This window comes from Lithobates pipiens, unplaced genomic scaffold, assembly GCF_037356315.1.
Source record: "Lithobates pipiens isolate NorthernLeopardFrog02 unplaced genomic scaffold, aLitPip1_a1.2 Scaffold_16, whole genome shotgun sequence".
Classification (NCBI taxonomy): domain Eukaryota; kingdom Metazoa; phylum Chordata; class Amphibia; order Anura; family Ranidae; genus Lithobates; species Lithobates pipiens.
The window spans coordinates 220,382,122-220,409,617 of record NW_027507748.1 but is presented as its reverse complement, the minus strand read 5'-3'; the positions used below and the strand labels follow the sequence as shown (position 1 = coordinate 220,409,617).

Below are 27,496 nucleotides of genomic sequence, written 5' to 3'. Positions count from 1 at the left end.
TACCTTGCCTAGGCCTGCCCACCCCCTCCCCCCCGGGTTAACACCGGCAAGGCCATCACCAGGGCGATGTTTCACTTCATCTGGAGCTCCAAAATGGACAGAGTGAAGCGGGCAGTTATGTTTAAGGAACCTCTCAAGGGCGGTAACTGTGTACCTGACATCGCCACTCTACTGAGGGTGTTCTTTGCCTGTAACTGCATTCACAGGACTTTGATTGACAGAACCCCGTTTTTTTGTTTTTTTTCCTCCTGTCTCTTTGGAGGTGCCTTGGATGGGATAAATTGGACATTTCCATCCCCTACAACTGGGATCTGGAGCTGCATGGGGTTAAGCCCGACTTGTGGAAGCCAAAAAACGACTCCCAAGTTGATTTGAGCATCAGACATGTTTGAGACTGTTCCAGGCCTTCCTTCAGCCACTTGCAAAGTGCTCTGGAGGAATGTTTCTTCAAAGAGACTCACGAACAGGCAAACAGATCAGGCATGGATGGCAATCCAAAGGGGGTTGCCACTCAGGACATTCATGCATGCCAGAAACCCTGTGCAGATACAGGAACTGTCCTTTTTGTATCATCCAGGAGGAAACTGCTTTGCACGTTTTCTGGGAATACCCCTTTGCACTGGGCCTGTTGAGGGCCTTGGAACCTGAATTTAAGGGCTTTGTACCACAGACTGTAATCACACACTTCAGTGTGTTGAATGGACTCTTCTGTGGAGGACATTGCCAGTGCCTGGCAGGTGCTGTGTTGCTTTAAGGACGCTTCATGGTGTGCCAGAAAGTGCCTCACACACTAGCGGAAGAGGATGTTCATTAGGACTGTCGCAGACTGGTTCACAGTCTGCTCAGAGACTTTGAGGAAGAGGAGGTCTGAAGATCCCCCCCATGTGTATTCTTTGGCAGTTCAGTAAAGCTTCGGGCCTGTGAACTCCTTTTCCACTCCCTTATCCCCCACCCCACCCCCCATCACACCCATTGCCTGTTGAAATGCAATTTGTCTGAAAAGTTATATGACTTGCTAGTAGCATGTTTTTAGTTAATGCTTTCAGGGTAGTGAGTCATCATGCATAGTGTGATGTTTTGTTGTATGATTACACTGCGCAACACATTAGGCATCATACCGCAGGATTAATGTAATTTATTTGTATGCTTGCAAACTGTATTATTATGTAGTGTATTTATGCGCTGTGTCGCAGTACAGAGTGGAATAGGAATATAGGCATGAAATCTAATGTGATATGTGACTCTGGGGATTTTGTGTATAAAAATCGAAAGATGAAAACCAATAATGCTATACAGTAAGTGCATAGTTGCCAACATTGTAAAAAAAAAAATCGGGACACTTTTTTGGCAGTGTGTGGAGTCGTGGTATAATTAGGGGGCGGGGCATGTGTTTATAGGTGTGGCATAGGAAAAGGTAAAAATGCGGCGTGGTTTACGTAAAATAGTGGGCATGGCTTACATGGGGCGTGGTTCGAGTCTGAGATGAATGCGGGATGGAAAGGGAAAGGAGGGGGATGGAGAGAGGGAAAGGAGGGGGATGGAGAGAGGAGGGGGGGAGGGAAAGGAGGGACAGCAGCCCCCCGATCCTACACACAATAGCAATATGTGTTTTCCAGAGTTTGACAATCAGCAGATAAAGATACTCCAAATACCTGGTGTTGGCGCTTCAATCATCAATCATCAAGACAATGTCTCCGCCGGCCGCCGACCTCTAGCGGCCGGCGGCAAAAAAACTGGAAATTCAATTTCCCGTGACAAACCGAATTTCGCGGGACATTTCCCGGGACAAAATTAATTCGGGACAAATGTCCTAATGGCGGGAATGTCCCACGAAATTCGGGACAGTTGGCAACTATGTAAGTGCAAAAACATGTACAAAATCATAAGAAGAGCACGTATAAAAGGGTCAAAATGCATTGGGGTATTCATGTGGATAGCAGTGTAATAATTAAATTAGCAAATCATGCTCTCCTTGTTGTATTGTTTGCCATGAGTGATGTTTTTTTTTTTTTTTTTTGTGTTGCTAATCAGAGCTTATTTTTTAAACTCCTATATTTGAATCTATTTTGACATAAAAGATCTTTAACCAATTATCTCTTTATAAATATCTTGCTGCTTAAAAAAACCCTTGGGGAAACTCTTCAATTTTTGAAAACTTTTGGAGTGTGCAGCCTTATTGACTCTCGCATATGAGTCCTTCCATTACATATTTTTTGGGTAATTAAACACCCGTTCCCCTTCCAACACATGAGAGCTGAAATGCGAGTTGAGGTATATTCAAATTTTTTGAAAACGCAGCTGTTTTTTCCTTCCAGTCATTTCCAAGGTGCTAATGAAGGGCTTTGCATCATGCAAAAATAGCTAGTATTAAAGGGAAACCTATATTTGGTTCAAATAGACAGAACAATTGGGCTACCAATCTCCGGGACTGCATTTGCCATGATGCCCCTCTAGTTTCTTCTTATTGGCCCTCCGCTGTGGAGGGAAGAAGAACAGCCAGAAAGCTGCCCACATGGGGGGGGGGGGGGGCGGCGAGTGGGGGAAACATCCTGACAGTGGTCTGCAGCTCTCCCCTATCACAGCGCCGCTGCTGACATCTTTTCACATGGGGGGGGGGGGGGCAGACAGCACCCGCTGCATTTAAAATTGACTGGTGTCACCCAGGTGCGGTCCGCCCCCCCTCCGACACCCCCATAGCGGTGCCACTGAAACCACATGCCTTGCCGATTCCAGGGGTTGCCCATGGTGCAAACTTTATTTAGCACTCAAATGAAAAAACACACCGAGCCACCTGTCTCTCTCTTGTCAGCAGTTCCTCTGCTTACTCCCAACAGACTTATCAATGGAATGGCACCAAAGTTCGCTACTTAAAAATCCCCATAGGCGACGGTTGACATTTTTTTTACTGGTTACATGTTTTGAGTTAAAGGAGGTCTAGGGACAAAATGATTGCTCTTGCTCCAACGTTCGTGACGATACCTCACATGTATGGTTTGAACACCGTTTTCATATGTGGGCGGGACTTATGTATGCGTTCGCTTCTGTGTGTGAGCACATGGGGACAGGGGTGCGTTAAAAAAAAAAAAATTCAATTTTCAGGCGTTGTACACATTATGTAATACAGTGCAGCTGGTGTACACCGTATATAATACAGTGTGAGCAGTTTCTAATACACTTCATGTGGTATACACATTATATAATACAGTACAGCCGGTGTACAGTTTCTAATACAGTGCAGTCAGTGTACAGTATATAATACAGTGTAGTGCGGTGTAAAAAAAAAAAAAAATCCCCATCATGTCTGGAAGGCCACCAAGGAAAGGCAGACACTTACAGGCTACTAAAAGAGGGCAAGCAGCCTCTGTCTACAGTGAATAGTGGTGATTGTGGACCTGGCGCATCCTCTGCAGGTGGGTCACACTTATCCTTTTTTTCTGCTGCTGGCCATTTTATTTAGCCACAACATGCACAAGAGTTGGTGGAGTGGATAACAAAGCCGTCTTCGTCCTCTGTCATCCGGTCTTACATTAGTTTGCCTTCCAACACAGCTGCCAAAGCAGCCTAATCCACCAGCTCCTTGTCCACAGTTAATCCTTCCGTAGCCCCACCATCATGTATGGAGGAGTCACCAGAATTATTCGACCATAGTGTCTGTTACATGCTGCTGGAGGATGCGCAGCAGTTTGAAGGCTGTTGTTCCCTGGTTGAGGAAGGGAGTAATATGAGCCTAGAGAGAGGGGGTGCCACAGAAGGACAAGAAACTGGCAGTCATGTTCCCCCAGCTGCAGCATACTGCATAGTTTGCTCCAGTGACAAAGAAGGAGTGGATGATGAGGTCTGTAAGGTAAACCGGACCTCCACCACGAAAAGGCCAGTGTGGATACCTGCTCATGCTCATACACATTTCACACGTGCTAATATTCATAAGTAGAGATGAGCTGTACACCCCCCCGGTTCGGTTCGCACCAGAACCTTCGAATGGACCAAAAACTCATACGAACTTTAGAACCCTATTAAAGTCTATGGGACGCGAACGTTCGAAATCAAAAGTGCTAATTGTAAAGGCTAATATGTAAGATATGCAACAAACAACACCAGCAAAAAAGGGTAGATACAGGTGTATACTGTGCTGGAGGCATACAACGCCCACTTTAACTCCTGCAGATGCCTGAGAAAAGAACACTGTCCCTGCCTATCTTGCTCTTTCCCTGCACGCTGGAACACACTACACAAGGCCGCCGCGCTGACGGCCTTATATAGTGTGGGGCGTGTACTAAACCCCCTGAGCTATAATTGGCCACAGGCATCCTGCCTGTGGGCAATTATGGCTCTCCTCGCTGCCGGCGCTGTGATTGGCCAAGCATGCGGGGTTCACAGTGCATGCTTGGCCAGTCATGAGCCAGTCATGAGCCAGCAATGGACTGCTATCGCGTAGTGCATTGTGGGCCGTTCATAACACATGAATTTGGTGCACAAAGTTCTGAATTCGCTGAACAGACGATGTTCAAGTCGAACATGCATTTGAGTCGAACACCGAGCTCATCCTTATTCATAAGCAAAGGACCAACATAATGCCCGCAATGCCAGTTTATCGTGCACGGATATGTGCATGTGCGCACATTGGTGCGTGAACGAGTGTGCATGTGCGCACACACCAGGGCTCGAGTGCTGCGGGAACGCATGGGAACGGCGTTCCCGTACTATTTTCACAGCGGGAACGCCGTTCCCATTAGCTATCTGAGCCGGGCCGGCTGAGGCTATGCAGCGCGTAGTCCGCGCCGCTCCTCAGCCGCCGAGTGACTGTGCGTGCCCACGCCGAAGTCATGTGACCGGTTGCTAGATGCGGAGCGGCCCCTGCCTAGCAACCGGTCACATGACTTCGGCGTGGGCACGCACTGGCACGAGACCGTCAGTGTGTGACACACGCGCGCCGGACTGTCCTCCCGCTCCGGCTCCCCTCTACCCAGTGCCTCCTGTGGAAACAGCCGCTGCACTTTGAGTTTACCAGGAGGTCAGTCACTAGTAGTGTTTAAGTAAGTTGCATTCTGCAATACTCATCCATACTGCCAATACTCATCAATACTCTGCAATACCCTGCCAATACTCATCAATACTCTGCAATACCCCGCCAATACTCATCAATACTCTGCAATACCCCGCCAATACTCATCAATACTCTGCAATACCCCGCCAATACTCTGCAGTACCCTATCAATACTCTGCAATACCCCGCCAATACTCTGCAATACCCCGCCAATACTCTGCAATACCCCGCCAATACTCTGCAATACCCCGCCAATACTCTGCAATACCCGCCAATACTCTGCAATACCCCGCCAATACTCTGCAATACCCCGCCAATACTCTGCAATACATACCCTGCCATAACTCTGCAGTACCCTATCAATACTCTGCAATACCCCGCCAATACTCTGCAATACCCCGCCAATACTCTGCAATACCCGCCAATACTCTGCAATACCCGCCAATACTCATCAATACTCTGCAATACCCTGCCAATACTCATCAATACTCTGCAATACTCTGCAATACCCCGCCAATACTCTGCAATACATACCCTGCCATAACTCTGCAGTACCCTATCAATACTCTGCAATACCCCGCCAATACTCTGCAATACCCCGCCAATACTCTGCAATACCCCGCCAATACTCTGCAATACCCCGCCAATACTCTGCAATACCCGCCAATACTCATCAATACTCTGCAATACCCTGCCAATACTCATCAATACTCTGCAATACCCCGCCAATACTCTGCAATACCCCGCCAATACTCTGCAATACATACCCTGCCATAACTCTGCAGTACCCTATCAATACTCTGCACTACCCTATCAATACTCTGCAATACCCTGCCAATACTCTGCAATACCCCGCCAATACTCTGCAATACCCCACCAATACTCTGCAATACCCGCCAATACTCTGCAATACATACCCTGCCAATACTCTGCAGTACCCTATCAATACTCTGCAATACCCTATCAATACTCTGCAATACCCTGCCAATACTCTGCAATACCCTATCAATACTCTGCAATACCCTGCCAATACTCTGCAATACATACCCTGCCAATACTCTGCAATACCCTGCCAATACTCTGCCAATACACACCCTGCAATACCCTATCAATACTCTTCAATATTCTGCCAATACTCTTCAATATCCTGTCAATACTCTGCAATACTCTGCAATACATACCCTGCCAATACTCTGCAATACCCTGCCAATACTCTGCCAATACACACCCTGCAATACCCTATCAATACTCTTCAATATTCTGCCAATACTCTTCAATATCCTGTCAATACTCTGCAATACTCTGCAATACATACCCTGACAATACTCTGCAATACCCTGCCAATACTCTGCCAATAAATACCCTGCCAATACTCTGCAATACCCTGTCAATACTCCACAATACGCTGCCAATACTCTGCCAATACATACCCTGCCAATACTCTGCAATACTCTTCAATACTCTGCCAATACTCTTCAATACTCTGCCAATACTCTGCCAATACTCTGCCAATACTCTGCCAATACTCTTCAATACTCTTCAATACTCTGCCAATACTCTGCCAATACTCTGCCAATACTCTTCAATACCCTGCCAATACTCTGCAATACCCTGCCAATACTCTGCCAATACTCTTCAATACCCTGCCAATACTCTGCAATACCCTGCCAATACTCTGCAATACCCTGCCAATACTCTGCAATACCCCATCAATACTCTGCAATACTGTGCCAATACTCTGCAATACCCTGCCAATACTCACCCTGCAATACCCTATCAATACTCTTCAATATTCTGCCAATACTCTTCAATATCCTGTCAATACTCTGCAATACTCTGCAATACATACCCTGACAATACTCTGCAATACCCTGCCAATACTCTGCCAATAAATACCCTGCCAATACTCTGCAATACCCTGTCAATACTCCACAATACTCTGCCAATACTCTGCCAATACATACCCTGCCAATACTCTGCAATACCCTGCCAATACTCTGCCAATACACACCCTGCAATACCCTATCAATACTCTTCAATATTCTGCCAATACTCTTCAATATCCTGCCAATACTCTGCCAATACTCTGCAATACTCTGCCAATACTCTGCAATACCCTGCCAATACTCTGCCAATAAATACCCTGCCAATACTCTGCAATACCCTATCAATACTCTGCAATACTGTGCCAATACTCTGCAATACTCTTCCAATACTCTGCAATACCCTGCCAATACTCTGCAATACTCTGCCAATACTCTGCCAATACTCTGCCAATACTCTGCAATACATACCCTGCCAATACTCTGCAATACTCTGCCAATACCCTGCAATACTCTGCAATACATACCCTGCAATACCCTGCCAATACTCTGCAATACTCTGCCAATACCCTGCAATACTCTGCAATACATACCCTGCAATACCCTGCCAATACTCTGCAATACTCTGCCAATACCCTGCAATACTCTGCCAATACTCTGCAATACTCTGCAATACTCTGCCAATACTCTGCCAATACTCTGCCAATACTCTGCAATACATACCCTGCCAATACTCTGCAATACTCTGCCAATACCCTGCAATACTCTGCAATACATACCCTGCAATACCCTGCCAATATTCTTCAATACTCTGCCAATACTCTGCAATACCCCACCGCTACTCTGCAATACATACCCTGCCAATACTCTGCAATACATACCCTGCCAATACTCTGCAATACCTACCCTGCCAATATTCTGCAATACCCTGCCAATGCTTACCCTGCCAATACCCAGACATACCCATCCATGCTCAGCCAATATTACAGTGGGGGAGATGTATATTGCAGTGGGTACTATATGGTGGTGGCATTTTCACAGGTTTTTGCAAATTCAATAATTATTTGCTGATTCGAAAAATGATCCGATCCATGACTCTGATCCGAGGAATGATCCGATCCATGAGTTTTTTGATCCGTTGCACCCCTACCAGTTTTCCTCCGTGTCCCCCTCCGTTCTGCTGTCCCCTCCGTTCTGCTAATGTCCCCTCTGTTCTGCTACTGTCCCCCTCCAGTTTTCCTCTCTGCCCCCCTCCAGTTTTCCTCTGTGTCCCCCTCCATTCTGCTACTTCCCCCCTCCGTGAAAACACCTGCTTCTCTGATGAGGGCACTGTTATGGGGACACTCTGATGGGGGGGCTGTCTGAAGGGAACCCCTGCTCTCTGATGGGGGCACTGACAAAGCTCCATTTGATGGGCACTGATCAGGCTGCATTGATGGGAACAGATGAGTGAGTGGCCTGGGGCCTGAGCTCCACTTTGCAGAAACAATACAGGCAGACTGAGAAGAGGAGCTCCGGGCCGGCACACTCAGCATGCCCGACCTCCCTCCCCTGCACAGACCAACACATGTGTGGACATCTTGCGGCAGAAGGGGCCCCACATATCGTAGCTTGCATAGAGACATAGTGCAGAAGGGGCCCCCAGTCATTGCAATCCCCTGCGAGGGAACCGTTTTCACACATTTGTGGTGGTTTTTTATTAGTATAGCATACAGCTTAAATTATTTTGTTACATCTGTTCTAGATTTATTTAAGGCATGTGAATTTTGGAGGTGTCCTTGTAAACTGGTACTATAAATGTTGCAGTTTATTTGTTAAAGGAGTATGATTATATATATATATATATATATATATATATATATATACACACACACACTTTTTTTGTATTTTTGAAGTGGGGAATCTTGGGTGAGTGCCAGGCCAGCACCCTGAGACCAGCCATGCCAGCACCATGAGACCAGCCATGCCAGCACCATGAGACCAGCCAGGCCAGCACCCTGAGACCAGCTAGGGAACTACCGAGTACCCTGAGGCCAGCCAACCAGCACCCTGAGACCAGCTAGGCCAGCCAGCACCCTGAGACCAGCCAGCACCCTGAGACCAGCCAGCCAGCACCCTGAGACCAGCCAGCCAGCACCCTGAGACCAGCCAGCCAGCACCCTGAGACCAGCCAAGCCAGCACCCTGAGACCAGCTAGGGAACTACCGAGTACCCTGAGGCCAGCCAACCAGCACCCTGAGACCAGCTAGGCCAGCCAGCACCCTGAGACCAGCCAGCACCCTGAGACCAGCCAGCACCCTGAGACCAGCCAGCACCCTGAGACCAGCCAGCCAGCACCCTGAGACCAGCCAGCCAGCACCCTGAGACCATCCAGGCCAGCACCCTGAGACCAGCCAGCACCCTGAGACCAGCCAGCCAGCACCCTGAGACCAGCCAGGCCAGCACCCTGAGGCCAGCCAGGCTGCTTATTTTACACCATTATTGTATTCATTGTTACAGAAATGAGCAAACGAAAAAGCAGCATTACAGATTTCTTCATGAAGGCATCCAGTAAGAAATCTCATGCTGATTCTGCAAGTTGCTCAACTCAGGCTGAGCCTTTGCTTCAGCAAGCGGTGTCCGCTGCAGAAACTACACCAGTCAGTGAATCGGTTGTTGACTTCATTACCGATGTGGCTGAAGATACCGCTGCCAATGCCAGTGATATCATTGTTCTTCCGGAATGTTGGGACCAGAATCAGTGGATAGAATTTAATAAAAAGAACCCTTGGCTGTTTGTAGAAAATGGTCTTTTAGGGTGCAAATTGTGTCGTGAAATTAAACACCTTGGAGTGTCTGTTTCACAGGGTGTATCCATTTCCAAAGAATGGAGCACTGGTACAATTACTCCATATGGCAAAACCAAAAAAGATATGTTGACCTCACTGCGTAAAAAAATCCACATACATCGGATTTCAGAAGCACATGTAAAGGCAGGAAATATCCAAGCAGTATCCAGAAAGGAGATACTGCAATCCAATATTGCAGAACAGCAGAAGCATAAGTTTGTGTCCACCACTAAAGTCTTTCGCACTGCCTACTTTTGTGCGAAAAAAAATCGCCCTTTCACAGACTTCCCAGATCTTATCAGCTTGCAAGTTGCAAATGGAGCTGACTTAGGAAGTATTCTCCATAGTGAGTACACAGCCGCACAAATAATAGATTGCATTGCTAGTGAAATGAGGAAAAAGCTTTGCAAAGCAGTTGTTGAGCAGGCTTCAAAAATTTCTGTTTATATTGATGAGTCTACAACAGTTTCTACACATTCAGTGTTAATCGTTTATATTCGTGCCTCTGTTAACGGAAAAGACCCAGTTACTTTTTTTCTTGATTTGCTTGATTTGCCTAAAGCAGATGCACAGTCTATTGAAGCCACTCTTCTAGCTTGCCTTTCTAAATTTGGATTCAGTGATGACTTTCTTGCCAAAAACTGGATTGGTGCTTGCAGTGATGGTGCAAGTGTAATGCTTGGAAGAAAGTCAGGTGTTTTGGAACGACTCAGCCAAAAATATCCACAGCTTGTGAAATGGCACTGCTTGTGTCATAGGCTTGAATTGTGCATTTCAGATACAATTCATTCTATTCCTGGTCTTCACCATCTCACATCATTTTTTGAGAAGTTGTATGCTGTGTATCATCAGTCACCGAAAAAACTGGCAGAGCTCTCTGAATGTGCAAAAGAATTAGAAGTACAAATTCTTAAAATTGGAAAAGTTTTTTCAGTTCGATGGGTTGCTTCAAGCCAGAGAGCTATACGAGCAGTTTGGGAGTCGTATCCTGCACTACACAGTCATTTCTTGAAAGCAAGTTTGAGCTCAGCTCATAACAGTCAACAGAAATCTCTATTTAGTGGCCTTAACAAGGTCTTGACATCAGAAGATTATTTGTTAAACCTTGCAGGGGTTGCGGATGCTGTTCAGGAAATGGGACTGCTATCTGAAGCTCTACAAAGAGATGACATCACACTTCCACGAGCCTATCAGCTGATTAATCGTTCAATTCGTGCAGTTGAAAAAATGAAAGACATGCCTGGTAAACATCTGAAAGAAGTCATGGAATCGCTAGAGAAAGGGAATTTCAAAGGTGTGACCATGAATACAGAGAGTTCAAAAGGCCAAGTGAAGATAAATCTCCCTCAGTTTTACCAATGTTTGGTGGATAATTTGCGCTCCAGACTCTTTGCTTTAACTGCAAGCAACAGACCTGCCACTTCATCACAGTCAGGTGAATTTGAAAGTCTTGTTTCTGAAATTGACATCCTGAATGCACAACGCTGGCCAATCAATGTGGACAGTCCATGGTTTGAAGGTGAAGTGAAGCTGGAGCAGCTGTGCAAAAGATTCCGTCTCAGCTATTATCCATCCATCTGTGAAGGTTTCAGAGACTACATTGATAATGGTGGTGAAGAGATTCCTGAAAAGCTGAAACCAGTGGTGACAGCAGTTAACAGTCTTCCAGTGACATCCGGTGATTGTGAAAGGGGCTTCAGTACAATGAATTTGGTGATGTCACCCATTAGGAGTGGGCTTGGCATTGAACGGCTATCTTCTCTATTGTTTATTAGTCTCATTGGCCCCCCTGTGCATTTATGGGATCCTTTGCCATATGTCACAAAATGGCTGACCACACATCGCAGCGCAGATGATAATAAATCTCGGAAAGTTGATAATCTTAAACGCCAAGTGCAACGTTATTCCTGTTTGTGGGATATTTTCTAATGGGCTGTGTAACAGAATTTGGAACAGGGTGTATTTGTGGTAGAAATTCCCTGTGAGGGAAAGATCATCACCCATTGTGTTGATTGTTTTGTTTGACACGTTAGTTTGTTTTTGTAAACTTGCACTTTACAATAAATGTTGTACTGTATTTTCTTTGAAGTATATATGCATATGAGCGTACTTTTTTTTTTTTTGGTGGGGGAATGGATCTTGGGTGGGAGTTCCCACACTTTTTTTCCCAGGACTTGACCCCTGGCACACACCAAATAGCACTTGGTGCCTAGTGGCTTATTTAAAGTGCTCTGTCACTGCAAACAAGTGCTGGATGATCTTCAGCTCCTTTTTGACCCACCAAGTCCGTTGCTCCTGTTTGTTCGTGTATGACCTGGCTTGCCTTTGGACCTCCCCTCTGCTTGCTCCTTTACTCTGTTTCCTGGTATCCTGACTTTGGCCTGTTTATTGGACTTGATCTGCCTGCTGACTTTGTACCACATTGCCCGGCTGTAACCTGACCTTGGCCTGCCCTCTGGACTTGCTTTTGCCTGCTGATTTGGTACCCTGCTGCCCGGTTGTTGCTGACTACTGCTCTTCTGGTTTCGCTCCTGTCCACGCTCTGGTGCCCAGCTGCTTCTACTTCCTGCTCCAAGGACCAAGACTGCCAGCTCCACCCACCTTCAGAGGGGACATCACCAGCCAGCTATCCGGCACTTGTGCCACTCCTTGCCTTTACACTTTCTGTTCCCAAATTGAGGACTGTAGGCAGGAGGAGCAAGGGAGGCCTCTATCACATTCCAGTCTTCACCAGGTACGTGATAGGTCACTGACTACTTGGGTGCCTGAGAGAAGACAGGAGGAAAGTAAGGAGGCACAATTCCAACAAGGCAGGATGTCCCCCAGAGGTCAGCTTAAAGCGGTAGTAAACCCAGTTTCAAAAAACACTTACATTCCTGTCATGCCAGAAATGCTAACTTTCACATTGGTTGTGCTCTCAACCAAACTTTCAAACCATCCAATGGCTGGTTTCATAACTGATCACATGTGCAGCATTATGGCAGTTGAAGAATCATTAGAGGCCAAGATGGCAGCTTCCTTGACTGAAAACGATAGAAGGGTTTACTTCCACTTTATGGGCAGCCACCCTATTGCATCACACCACAGAGCTCTGCAGGTGCTGACTCCCCACTGACTTGCAAAAGTTTCTTGGTGTGGGCTTTTTTCGACACGTGTGCAATAGATCGCACCATTGCTGTTCGCAATCTATGTCTGAAGCAGATCAAGTGCTGCCAGCAGTCATTTGGGCACCACATGCTTGACAAGACATATGGAGACCTGCCATGCAGTCCATTGGCAACAGCACCTGAAAGACCCACATCATAGAAATCTCAAACCCTACTATACCTCCAGTCCTCTCAAAAACCTGCACTGAGAGAAATGAAGGTATAGCAATAGGTGTCACAAGTACTTGCAGCCAATCTGCTAGCAGTACAGCACCAGTTGATTTCAGGTGGCAAATTTAGCTACCCCAGTTGCTGAATCATAAAAAAAATGTGTCCCAGCCATCCACATGCTCAGCATCTAAATGCTAGCTTGGCCAAATTGCTAGCACTGCAACTGCTGCCTTTTCAGCTGTTAATTCTGCCCCCTTTCATGAATTTGTGGAATGTGCTGTTTTCACGTAAGCCCATTTCAGCTCTCTACATCCATGTGGAAGGCAATGTTTTGACCTTGTTGACAGGGCGAGCAGCAGCAAAGTTCATATTACCACTGACTCATGGTCCAGCAGGCACGGGCAGAGATGTTATCTTTCCTTCACAGTGCACTGGGTAAGCACTGGCAGCTGGGAAGGATGCAGGACAGGGTTCAGTGTTGGAGCTTGTTCCGCCACCATGCCTCCATAAAGCTGGTGGTGATTCTGCCACAACATCCCTCCTCTTTTTCCTCTATGGCCTCTTCTGCAGAAATGTGCTCTGAACCAGAAGTGCTCCTTAAGTGCTCAAGGGGATAGGCAAGCAGTCAGGCTAAAAGATGCCATGCAGTGCTTCAGTTGGTCTGCCTAGGGGACAGGAGCGACACTGGAGCAGAGATTCAGGGCAGTCTCAGAGGTGATTGATGCCACGGCAGCTTGAGCCAGGAATGGTTGTATGCGACAATGGCACCAACCTGTTCTCCGCCCTGTGACAGGGACACCAGACCCACGTTCCATGCTTGGCACACATCCTGAATTTGGTGGTACAGTGTTTCTTGACCAGATACCCAGGCTTTCAAGATCTCCTGAGGCAGGCCATAAAAGCCTGTGGTCATTCCTGTTGGTCATACAATGCCAGTGTTCGGCTGGCCGACATTCAAAGGAAATTAAACCTGCCCACCAACCACCTGATTTGTGACAGCCCACCAGGTGGAACTCAACATTGGCAATGCTGCAGCGGCTGCACACACACAGCAGAGGGCCATCAATGAGTACCTATGTGAGTATGGCACCAGAACAGAGTCACGGGAGCTTGGCTTCTTTTCCTCATGCCAGTGGCTACTGATAAACGATGCATGAACTGTCCTGTCACCATCTGAGGGGGCCACAAGGATGGTGAGCAGCGACAATGCATGCATCAGTGACACTGTCCCTCTAGTCTTCCTGCTGGAGCACATGCCTCGTGAAATCATCAACAAAGCACTTGAGGCAGAACGGTGGGGAGAAGAGGAGGACTTCCTTTCCTCTCAAGGCCTCTTTATGCAGATAGCATTCCTGCGGGCCACAAAACAGGAAGAAGAGGAGGCGGATTGTGTCAGCATGGATGTATAGGATAACATGCAGCAGGTTTTGAAGGGATGGTTTTCAGTCCCCAGAAACCCAAGGAGTTGTACGTGGCTGGGAGGAGGTTGTTCCTGATAATGTCATCCTTAGTGACCCAGAGGACTCAGAATCGAATGCCTCTGAAAACTTAGGCTGCATGGCCTCCCTGATTCTGCAAAGCCTGTGAATGGACCCTAGGATTCGTGGTATCAAGGAGAGAGATCGTTACTGGTTGGCAACCCTTCTTAATCCAGGTTACAGGGGTAAAGGTGCAGAACTCATCCTACATTCTCAGAGGGAGCAGAGGATGATATCTCTTCAGGAGGCATTGAAGAAAAGTGTATATAAAGCCTTTCCAGACACCGGGAGGTTACAATTTCCTGGCATTGGACAACATGTTTCTGAGGCATTGTTCGGTCAGAGGAAGAACGGTGGAGAAGGTGGCCGGCTGACCATGCCTTTTAAATAATTTTTCAGTCCTCAGCACCAAGGTCTGATAGGTTCAAGCAACCATTGCCAGCGTCTGCATTATATGGTGCAGGAATATCTAGGGGCAAGAGCAGACTTGGTGACCTTTCCAACAGAACATCTACTGGGTTACTGGGTCTTGAGGATGGACCACTGGTCAGAACTTGCTCAATATGCAATCAAGCTACTGGCCTGTCCTGCATCCAGCGTGCTTTCTGAACACACATTTAGTGCCACTGCAGGGTTTGTAATGGATCAAAAAGTGCACCTGTCCACAGACCCCATTGACAGGCTTACTTTTATAAAAATGAATCAGTCCTTGATCAGCAGCTATAAAGCCCCTGATTCTGATGTAACTGATTGAATTTGCTATGGATTTGGGATCCCTTGCCGACTGCCTATGCTGCCTATCCTATGCCTGAATCTCGATGATGCTAGCTTATAACAATATTTTTGGTTTGGGGCACCACCAAGGCCCAATTTTTCTGCCCCTGTTCAATAGGTGCATGGAATGGATTTGGGGGGGACGCCGCGCGTTTTTGATTTTTTTTACATTTTGGCATGGAGTTCCCCTTAATATTCATACCAGGCCCTTCCGATATTGGGGGGAGGGAACCCACATCAATTTTTTCATATATTTTTTTATCTATATTGTTGGGATCCGGCAATACATTACAGCCACGAGCAAGTTTTAAATTAAATTTTTTCCTTTAGAAATTTTTTCTGCCGCACAGTAAATCGCATCAGAAAGATGCTCCACTTTACAGGCAGACTAAAGCCTCGTACACACGATAGGATTTTCACCGGGAATTCTGTGATGACAGACTGTTTGCCTAAAATCTGATCATTAGTACGCTCCATCAGACAATTGTCCAATTTTCCACCAACAAATGCTGCATGCAGGTTAGTAAATATTCGGCGGACAGCAGTCTGTTGTCAGATTTTCCTATTGTATGTATACAAGTCCGTCACACAAAAGTTGAAAGTACAAACACGTATGCTCGAGATCAATGCTCATCAAACATGACATTAGCAGAAGGTACCCAAAGGGTGTCACTTAAGAGCTGAAATTCCTCGTAGTGCGTCACTATGTTCATGTTTGTTGGCCGAAATTGTGTACCGTTTGCATGCAAGACAAGTTCCTGGCACATGCCCTTTGGACAAAAGTCTGGTGCTTTGTCTGGCCAAATATATGATCGTGTGTACGAGGCTTAACGGAACCCCAGCCCCCCCCCCCCCCCCCCCCCCAGGCACGATATTTAAAGGAATACTACATTTTTATTGTTTCACTTTAAGCATTATTATTAATAATTATTATTGCTCCTGAAAAAAACGTCAGTTTTAAAAACCTTTTTTTGCATTGCTACATATCCCCTGGGGCAGTACCCGGGTCCCAAAACACTTTTCATAGCAATAACTTGCATATAAGCCTTTAAAATTAACACTTTTGATTTTTCATGTTTGTGTCCCATAGACTTTAATGGTGTTCGCACAAATTTTTTGCCTGTTCACGTTTTTTTGGTGCAAACCATACTGGAGGGTGTCTGGTTCATCCCTAGTCCATAGCCTGACTGTAGCCTCCTTCAAGGCAGTGCCATTAGTAAAGTTTCATTCCTGGCCCCTACAACACAACATTCTCTTGTCATGGGACATATTGGTTTAGTTTCCAGAAAAATAGACATGCCTGACATCAAAGACCAGCCTGGTGGCTCAGGAATCCAGCTCTGGAGTGGAGAAAATTATTTCTTTAAAGATCCTAACATTGGACACCAGCCTAAGTCTAGGTTCACATCTATGCAGTTAATGCGCTTTTCAGGCATGTCGTGTGGTGCGTTTTGCATTTTTAAACCTGCATTTTTTGCATTTTGTGTTTTTTTTTTTTAAATGTTCCTTTAACCAACTCGCTGACCAACTCATGCCGATATACGTCGGAAAAGTGGCACATGATGTATGTGTGCGTCATTCCCTTTTAAAACCTGCCGGTGGCACGCCGCTGCACGACAGGGGAAATCCCTGTTCTGTCAGGGAAGAAGAGACAGATCGTTTGTTCCTAGTGAGTAGGAACAGCGATATGGCTTCTCCCCCAGTCAGTCCCATCCCCCCACAGTAAGAAACACTCACGAGAGACCACATTTAACCCCTTGATTGCCCCCCCTGTTAACCCCTTCCCTACCAGTGACATTTCGTAGTAAATGGTGCATTGTTATAGCACTGATCGCTGTATAAATGTCAATGGTCCCAAAAATGTGTCCAATCTGTCTACCGCAATGTCGCAGTACCGCTAAAAATTGCAGATAACCACCATTACTAGTGAAAAAAATAATAATAAAAATGCCATAAATCTATTCCCTATTTTGTAGATGCTAAAACTTTTGCACAAACCAATCAATATACGCTTCTTGCAATTTTGTTTTTCTAAAAATATGTAGAAGAATGTATATTGGCCTAAACTGATGAAGAAATTAAAAAAAAAACATTTTTGGGGATATTTATTATAGCAAAAGTAAAAAATATAGTTTTTTTAAAAAATTGTCGCTCTTTTTTTGTTTATAGCGCAAAAAATAAAAACCGCAGAGGTGATCAAATACCACCAAAAGAAAGCTCTATTTGTTGGGAAAAAAGGGACGTAAATTTTGTTTGGGTACAGTGTCGCATGACCGGGCAATTGTCCGTTAAAGCGACACAGTGCCATATCGCAAAAAATGGCCTGGTCATTAAGCAGGAAAGACTTCCGCTCTGTAAGTGGTTAAAAACACCACATATAGCTGGTTGCTAAGAAACAGGCCGGGATGCTGGACGCGGTGTCCTTAACAAACGATGAGTCATCAGCTGTCAGCGGGATTCTCTGCGCCTAACCCAACCGGTCTCCTCCTAGTGGCCTCAGGCCTGTGAACAAAGTTGAGAATACGGGACTGCCCATGCTGCATGTGAAGACGTTCATGTGCTTAGTGAGGGCACACAAGAACCTCTATGACCCCAGTAATGCCCATTACATGAACTGTGGCAATTGGCAGAGGGCTTGGGAAGACAATGACACAGAAAAAACAAGGAGCGGATACAAAGAGAAAGATGAAAACGATATGATTATACTGCTCTTGGCCAAAACAAAAGGACTGACACTTGTAACGCATTAAAAATACTTACAGTGTTTGCACCAAAAATCTCCCAAGTGCCTGAAAATGCTCATGCCCAATTGTGAATGAGGGCTTACCACTACATAATTGCGATCTGTTAACTGCAGCAGGTGCATGCAGGGCTGGCACTATGGTTTTATTTATACAGTTGTGCTCATAGGTTAACATACCCTGGCGGAATTTATGATTTCTTGGCCATTTTTCAGAGAATATGAATGATAACACAAAAACTTTTCTTTCACTCATGGTTGGTGTTTGACTGAAGCCATTTATTATCAGTCAACTCTTTTTAAATCATAATGGCAACAGAAACTACCCAAATTACCCTGATCAAAAGTTTACATACCCCAGTTCTTAATACCGTATATTGCCCCTTTTACATCAATTACAGCTTGAAGTCTTTTGTGGTATTTGTGGATGAGGCTCTTTATCTTCTCAGATGGTAAAGCTGCCCATTCCTCTTGGCAAAAAGCCTCCAGTTCCTGAAAATTCTTGGGCTTGTCTTGCATGAACTGCGTGTTTGAGATCTCTCCAGAGTCGCTCAATGATGTTGAGGTCAGGAGACTAAGATGGTCACTCCAGAACCTTCACTTTATTCTGCTGTAGCCAATGACAGGTCGACTTGGCCTTGTGTTTTGGATCATTGTCATGTTGGAATGTCCAAGTACGTCCCATGCCCAGCTTCCTGGCTGATGAATGCAAATGTTCCTCCAGTATTTTTTGATAATATACTGCATTCATCTTGCCAACAATTTTGACCAAATTTCCTGTGCCTTTGTAGCTCACACATCCCAATAACATCAGCAACCCACCACCGTAACTTTCATCATAGGCATTGTTGACTCCTATCCAAACGTAGCATTTATGGTTGTGGCCAAAAAGCTCAATTTTGGTCTCATCACTCCAAATGACTTTTTGGCGTATTGTAAGCGAGATACTTTGTGGCATTTGCATAGTAATGGTTTCTTCTGACGACTCAACCATGAAGCCCATCTTTCTTCAAATGCCTCCTTATGGTGCATCTTGAAACAGCCACACCACATGTTTTCAGAGATTCCGGTATTTCACCTGAAGTTATTTGTGGGTTTTTCTTTGCATCCCAAACTATTTCCCTGGCAGTTGTGGCTGAAATCTTAGTTGGTCCACCTGACCATGGTTTGGTTTCAATAGAACCCCTTATTTTCCACTTCTTGATTAGAGTTTGAACACCGCTGATTGGCATTCTCAATTTCTTGGATATATTTTTATATTCCTTTTCTGTTTTATACATTTCCTGGAGATCCTTTGACAATTATTTTTGCTTTCCCCATGACTCAGAATCCAGAAACATCAGTGCAGTACTGGGTGAAAGATGCAAGGGTCTGTCAGGAGTCCAGAAACGCTAATTACAAGCAAGCAGATCACAGGAGAGGATGGTTACCTTTAATAGCCATTCAAACCCCTTTGTGTCAACTTGCGTGCATGTTATCCGGCCAAAAACATCAGGGTAAACTTTTGATCAGGGTCATTTGGGTAGTTTCTGTTGACCTTATGATTTAAAAAGAGTAAACACAGTTGATTGATAATAAATGGCTTCAGCCAAACACTAACCATGAGTGAAAGAAAATTTTTTGTGTTTTCATTCATATTCTCTGAAAAATGGCCAATAAATCATACCTTCTGCCAGTGTATGTAAACTTATGATCACAACTGTATTTGTTCATTATTTTTATGAGTTATTCACAGAATTTTTGATTCACTGCGTTGATTTGCACCTTTTTTGATAAAGAACTTTTTTGCTGTATGCACGCAGCATAAATCAGCACATTGCATGTTGCGCTGCATTTTTCTATTTTATACATTTCAATTTTTATGTGGGGACACATTTGAATGCTACATATTATTTCACCTAGTTTATTGTGATTTGCACATAAATTAATAAATATATATATATATATATATATATATATCACTATACCAGTGGTCTGTTCACCACTGATGGTCCATGAGATAATTTTGGTGGACCTCAGGGGCTCTGCTGCAAATCAACATATGTTGTTTCCAGTGTTGTTCTCAATGTGCGCTCACAGTACTGTGCATTGATGCCCAATGCCTCCTCTGTATTTCCAGCCATGTATAAGGCATGTAAAATTAACGTTAGTGGTCTGTGGGATTGACAAATGGGGATTTAGTGGTCCCTGAGGTCCAAAAGGTTGGCGATCATTGCACTGGGGGTTATTTACTAAAGGAGAATCCAATTTGCACTGTAAGTGCACTTGAAAGTAAAGTCACTGTAGATCCGAGGGGGCCATGCAAGGAAAGTAAAAGTAAAAAACAGCCTTTTAGCTTGCACATAATTGGATGATAAAATCAACAGAGCTTCCACTCATTTCAGATCTACCCCTTAGATTTAGAGCGACCACACTTCCAAGTGCACTTTCAGTGGAAAGTGGATTTTCCTTTTGTAAATAACCCCCACTATATAACTGTACAGCATTAGCAGCCTGTTATGTGTTTTACAATACTTTACTCTTTGAGAAGATATGTATAAATGGCTTGAACTTATTGTACTACTATATAACTATCAGATCAATATCAAACTCTATGAATAAAGATTTCCAGTACATGAGCCACATATAAATAAGGGTCATACAAAACACTTCAGTTACAAGAAACCTTAAAAGAACTACTTACTAGGAAAGAAAAAAAGTTTTGAAGGAAACCAATTTAGCAACCTTTCCCTGGAAACCTACACTCATCAAGAGCAACACCCAGGTTTGACTGACTCTTTATGTGTTTATTCATCTGTTTGCCCTACCCTGAACAGACTTTGCCATCTGCTATCTGCAGTTGGAATATCATGAATCATCTGGTACGGCAATAACTGTTATATCACCCACAACAATGATATTTAATGGTTTGACTTCCTCATCCTCCTACCATCCTCAAAATATCTGGGAGACGCCATTTAGCTAGCATTTTTTACAAACTCAATTTTTATTTTCAATTCATACAATGTCAGGACTATACCTACATTTATAATCTCAGTATAGAAACAATAAACTTTCAACAAATAGTAGATGTATAGATGAGATTAAAGCCTTGGTACACACAATGGGATTTTTCAGAACAAACGATTGTCAGGTTTTTTTTGCATGGTAGTCTCCATAAGACGAGGTTACCAAATATCAAATATCAAGCATTGAGAAGTATTGTATTGCATTTTATTTTTATTGTGTTTTCAGACAAAAAATGACTGATTAGGCAAAAATCATACGCTCTGGTATCGTATGAGAAAAATGTTTGTTTTGTCCCTTCAGATAATTTCAGAGGAACTGTTATGATCGGCTCTCGAAAGCTGTGTACTAAAATCAGATTATCGTGCGAGCGATTCGAAATCTGTATTTTTCGTTCGATTTGCTGATCGCGTGTATTAGGCTTAAGCCGTGTATGCATTTGCAAAACAGTTGTGCAAGTAACCACCATCATTTTATTCTAAAGAGCCTCTGCTTTCAGAAAATATATATTTTATTTATAAATAAATAAATATAAATATATTTTGTTTGGGGGTTTTAAGTAATTTCCATCAAATTGAAAAATTGACCCGGTAAATTGCTGTTCTGGTGACAATTTATATTTTGGGATTTTCCTTCACTTTCACTCTTGGTGATAGGAAAATTGTTAATCCCCCGAAATGGGACACAGACACCAATAAAAATTTGACATTGTATTCTAATCCCTTTCCACTCTATCCAAAACTTTAAAAAAATAAATAAAAAAATGCCTTTGGTTATACTTTAAGTTAGGCGTGAACACTGTTCTAGCTAGATTATTGTTAAAACAGGTGAGAGTAAAAAGTCAAGGATAACAGCTGACAAGTTAATTGCAGAGGAGTGGAGCACACATGGATGGAAAATGAGGAGTTAATGTACAGAACAGTCAGCAAATGGATAATGAGAAGGGAGACTGTCTGGAAAGGGTGGAGATTTCCTTGTTTGTCAAGCGCACACACTCACACTTTACACTGCACTGTGACACAGTTCCTTACTTATTGCACCATCTCACGTACTCATACTGTACGTACGGCTATCTTCTACACCCTCGCTAGCAAGGAACGTATCCTTCCATCTCGCACCTTTGCTCACTGTTATCACATACTTACACTGATCCATACTTCTCCACATGTTGCACAATCTGATTCGTTGATGTTGAGACGCACACTACAGCAACTGATTCAGGTAAGTTATATACAGTATATATATATATATATATATGTATACTGTGTGTGTGTGTATTCTTTCATTCTATAGTATACGATCTCTCTCTCTCTCTCTCTCTCTCTCTCTCTCTCTCTTATATATATATATATATATATATATATATGGCGAGAGATAGATAGATATTGTATACTATAGAATGAAAGAATTGAATCATTTTCCTCTATATTTAACCTTACTTATGTGCGTTCTGTCACTTGCAATGCATATATTTTGAATTTCTATGCTTACCAGATTTAAGTCCTGTTTTTTTTATTTGTATGTATTGTTTCTGCCGTCTCCATTGTTTCTGTATTTCATATTATCTTTTCTTTTCTCTTAAACTTAAGCACCAATCTTTTTCATCTTTTTTTTTTCATTTCTTTCTCTCTAATCTTAGATCCTTACTTATAATTAGCTGGTTTTGGTTTGGCTTATTTTTTTTCTGAACTAAGTTACTACCTTCTATGCAGACTCAGGCTATTTCAGGCTGATCTCAGATGTCTGTATTTTTAGACTGTTGGGTTGTTGGTTAGAAAAGGATGCAGACAGTATGTATGTATGTGTATTTCCAGCTCTCTAGCACATCCTGAAAATTTGGAATACAATATAAACTACAGACCTTTGCATCTGCATGTATTGATTTATATTATTTTTTTTCCTTTCTATATACAGTAGTTTCATTACTTCTACTTCTTCAATTCTTCTTCCTACTACTGGCTACTTGTTTCAATTATGAAAATAGTCTATTATCAGTAAAGAGGACGTTCTGTTTTAGTCCCCCCCCCACCCTTCTTCGTTTGAATCTTCGGTTTGAATTTTTTTGGGGTGGGGGAGGGGTATCTACAGTGCCTTTTTTTCATGTTTTGTGGCCTTGCAACCTGGAATTAACATGGATTGTTTGAGGATTTGCATCATTTAATTTACAGACCATGCCCACAACTTTGAAGATGATTTTTTTTTTTTTTTATTGTGAAGCAAACGACAAAAAGGACAAAATAACAGAAAAAGTCAATGTGCATAACTATTCACCCTCCTAAAGTCAATACTTTGTAGAGCCACCTTTTATGGCTATCACAGCTTCAGGTCGCTTTGGATAAGTCTTTATGAGCTTGCCACATCTTACCACTGGGCTTTTTCACCATTCCTCCTTGCAAAACTGCTCCAGCTCCTTCAAGTTGGATGGTTTGCGCTTGTGAACAGCAATCTTTAAGTCTGACCACAGATTTTCTGTTGGATTGAGGTCTGGGCTTTGACTAGGCCATTCCAACACATTTACATGTGTCCCCTTAAACCACTCAAGTGTTGCTTTAGCAGTGTGTTTGGGGTCATTGTCCTGCTGGAAGGTGAACCTCCGTCCTAGCCTCAAATCGCACACAGATTGGTACAGGTTTTGCTCAAGGATATCCCTGTATTTAGCACCAAATATCTTTCCCTCAACTCTGACCATTTTCCAAGTCCCGACTGCTGAAAAACATCCCCATAGATGGTGTTCTTTGGGTAATGTGATATGTCGGGTTTGCGCCAGACTTAGCACTTTCTTTAATGGCCAAAACATTAAATTTTAGCCTCATCAGGCCAGAGCACCTTCCTCCATACATTTTGGGAGTTTCCTACATGCCTTTTCGCAAACTCAAAACGTGCCATTTTGTTTTTTGCTGAATGCCTTTCTGGCCACTCTGCCATAAAGCCCAACTCTATGGAGCTTACGGCTTATTGTTGTCAGATACAGATACTCCAGTCTCTGCTGTGGAACTCTGCAGCTCCTCCAGGGTTTACTTAGGTATCTGTGCTACCTCTCTAATTAATGCCCTCCTTGCCCGGTCTGTGAGTTTTGGTGTGCGGCCATCTCTTGGCAGGTTTGCTATTGTGCCATGTTCTTTCCATTTGGTTATGATAGATTTGATGGTGCTCCTAGGGATCATCAAAGATTTGGATATTTTTTTATAACCTAACCCTGACTTTGTACATTGTCGCTTACTTGTTTGGAGAGTTTGTTGGTCCTTATGGCAGTGTTTGGTTAGTGGTTAGTGCCTCTTGCTTAGGTGATGCAGCCTCTGGGGCCTTTCAAAAAGGTGTGTATATGTAATGACAGATCATGTGACACTTAGATTGCACACAGGTGGACATAATTTCATTAATTATGTGACGTCTGAAGGTAACTGATTGCACCAGAGCTTTTTATGGGCTTCATAACAAAGGGGATGATTACATACGCATATGCCAATTATGAGTTTTTTATTTCTGAAAAATATTTTTATGTATATATTTTTTCAATAAAAAAACACACTACACAGATTTTTAAAGTAGTTTATTTGGCAGCTCCGGGGGTCTTCCGACTTTGGGGGTCTTCTCCACGCTTTCCGGTTCTTCTCGCCGGTCTCCTCATCTATCTTCTGCTCTTTTGCCTCTCTTTTGCTAGCGGAGGAGCCCGGCTTTCTCCGTTGTCATCCAGGGGTCTTCTTCCAAATTCTCTGCGCTTTCTAGTTCTTCTCGCCGGGCTCCTCCGCTATCTTCTGCTGCTCTTTTGCTAGCGGAGGAGCCCAACTTTCTCCTTCGTCATTGCCGTCAGGTGAATGGGTAAGGGTATGATGTACCCCATACTCATTCACATAGGGTGGGGGCTGAGATCTGGGGGCCCCTTTATTAAAGGGGGCTTTTGGATTCCGATAAGCCCCTCGTCCGCAGACCCCGACAACCAATGGCCAGGGTCGCGGGAAGAGGCCCTTGTCCTCATCAACATGGGGACAAGGTGCTTTGGGGTGAGGGGCCCCTTCCCCAAAGCACCCACCCCCCCATGTTGAGGGCATGTGGCCTGGTATGGTTCAGGAGGGGGGGTGCTCGCTCATCCCCACCCCCTTTCCTGACCGGCCAGGCTGCGTACTCGGATAAGGGTCTGGTATGGACTTTGGGGGGACCCCCACGCTGTTTTTCGGCGTAGGAGTTACCCTTAAAACCCATACCAGGCAACAGGGCTCTCAAGGTGTCAGTCTCGCCTATGGGCGGCTCGTCCGGAAAGTCCGGCAGACCTCCGCTGCAAAGTCCGGCGGATTGTCAGCCAGAATAAGTCCGCTGGATAGTCCGATCGTCTGTACGCAGCATTAGGCAGCATTTACAGCACAAAGCAGAAAAATAGGAGCTCACTGGATTTCTGCAGCATTTTTATAGACAACATATAGGGAAATGTGTGTGTAATGCAGAGACATATTTTTTTATTTTGTTCAGACACACATTTTTAGCTATTATTTTTACCCTCTCTCCATTCCTATTTCTAGTTCTTTAAAATAGATTAAATTTTATTGACATTGTATCAATTAAAAGTTTTTGTGAAATGAATGTGTTATTAATTTAAAGCAATTTAACAAATTTTTAATGTTTTTATAGAAAGTAGAAGCATGTAGCATTTTTAATGATTTCTGTGCCTCCTTCGGGGAGATTTCCCTTCCGTGTTGCATCAGTGGCACAGGAAGTGAGAATAATCCATTGGGGACTGTAACTGCAATAAAAGTTTATATTCATAGCGTGGAAAAGACATTAAAACTTTTGTAAGGTTTTCATTGACGTCTGTGTCTCCACTGAATAGATTTTATTATTTGTTAGGTTTCACAGAACAGGAAGTAAGGGTATAGATCCCCAATGGGGAAACAGCAAAAAAAAAAAAATCTAACTGTGGTTCTAACCTATTCCCCACACCAAAAAATAAAAGTTTTGTTCAGGATCCTATTTTACTAATTAATCAAATTTTCTAATATATCCTCATTCTGTTTTGCAGCTACCATGTTTCCTAATTTTAACCAGTGAAGGGCATCTTATAAATTGGACATGAACCTTTGGCATTCACTGAGAGGCTTATTGTCACAATGACACCTATCAATCATCCTTTATCTCCTCTTATGAGCAGACCTAGGGTGACTGCATCTGATCGACTGGAGGCAGATAAGGCCAAGTATGTGAAATCTCCGCAGGTGATACATCGCAGACAAAACCCAGCCATTGGTACCCTCTTAAGTCCTGTTTTAGCAAGGAAATCGAGCCCATCACTTTACAGTGCTAGTTCACCAACTGAATCTAGCTCAACAACGGAATATGATTTTACAAGCCAATTTAGCTCTCCAAAACAAGGGCTATCATCACAGAAAAATGACTTTAATGACTGCCTGCATCATGCAGCTGAAAAATCAGGTCCTCAGTCACCAGTATATACATTTCATCCAGCAAATATCTTCTCCCAGTCTAGTAACCTCTCTCCCAGCCTAAGAAAGGAAGAAAATCACAGTGAAGCATACAAAGATAACACACTTAGTCCCAGCAGGAAACAAACCATATCCCACGGTTTCCTCACATCAAACCAAGGAAATGACCCACAGCTTCCCCCTAACTGCTCAACAGTCAGTCCCCTCTGTCGGAAGCGATTCAGCGGCAGAAGGTTGAACCGACCGGATTCTCTCATTATGTATAGACAAAAGCGTGAAGGGGCATCAGCCAGCAAGGAAAACGATAACATGGAAGCTGGCCTTGTGATTCGATTTCTTCAAGGAACACCTTTATTAAGAAGAAGTACAAGATTTTCACAGAATCCACCTCAACCATGTACAGGAAATGTGCCAGTTTCACCTAAGTTACAAAGAAGTAGAGAGGAACCTGTGGTATGCCAGACCAACTACACAAGGGTCTCTGAGGTACAGGAAGTTGCAGTCAATGACAAACTGACTTTTGGCGATGCGCAAAAATTTTTTGAGAGCTGTGGGCTGGAGGGCAGTTTGTTGAACTTGCTTGATATGTACCAAAAGGGAGAGGAGCACACACCATTTGGCAGCATGGAATCCATGGATAGAGTGAGCTGCGGGTTTGCTGCTGTTGAAGAAGATAAAGAAAGAACCCCAATATCTGTAATTGAGAAGAATGCCCGTGTTATAAAATGGATCTATAGTTGTCAGCGAGCGCGGACCAATGAGAGCCATGAACATAAACAAACACCAAGGGAATCTACAGTATGACATGTAATAAATCTATAAAGACAAATCACTGGGAAAATACGTATTGCCAATTTTTATTTTTGCATACCCTTTTGTCAGATACTGGGAAAGCATATTAAATCGGTTTATTTTTTAATTCTTCAAAATGGTTTCTGAATACTTTGGACAATGTTAACCATTTATGGCCATTTATTTAATTATGTTATGTTATGTCTGCAACTTAGTCTTTGAGTAATTGCTCAGCAGTTACGGTCAGGTGTTGATTGAAATA

The 27,496-nt window shown here is 43.8% G+C and overlaps 1 protein-coding gene and 1 long non-coding RNA gene across 2 annotated transcripts in view; both read left to right on the top strand.

The window, feature by feature from the left end:
• The window catches only part of LOC143982402 (uncharacterized), a 120,255-nt gene that overhangs the window by 91,344 nt on the left and 1,415 nt on the right, over window positions 1–27,496 (top strand). The window lies entirely within an intron of this gene.
• FAM110D (family with sequence similarity 110 member D) lies at window positions 22,063–27,371 on the top strand. The gene is made up of 2 exons (XM_077481071.1): window positions 22,063–22,231; window positions 26,022–27,371. The coding sequence occupies exon 2, from the start codon at window positions 26,110–26,112 to the stop codon at window positions 27,244–27,246; it is 1,137 nt and encodes a 378-aa protein (XP_077337197.1). The 5' UTR covers window positions 22,063–22,231; window positions 26,022–26,109; the 3' UTR covers window positions 27,247–27,371.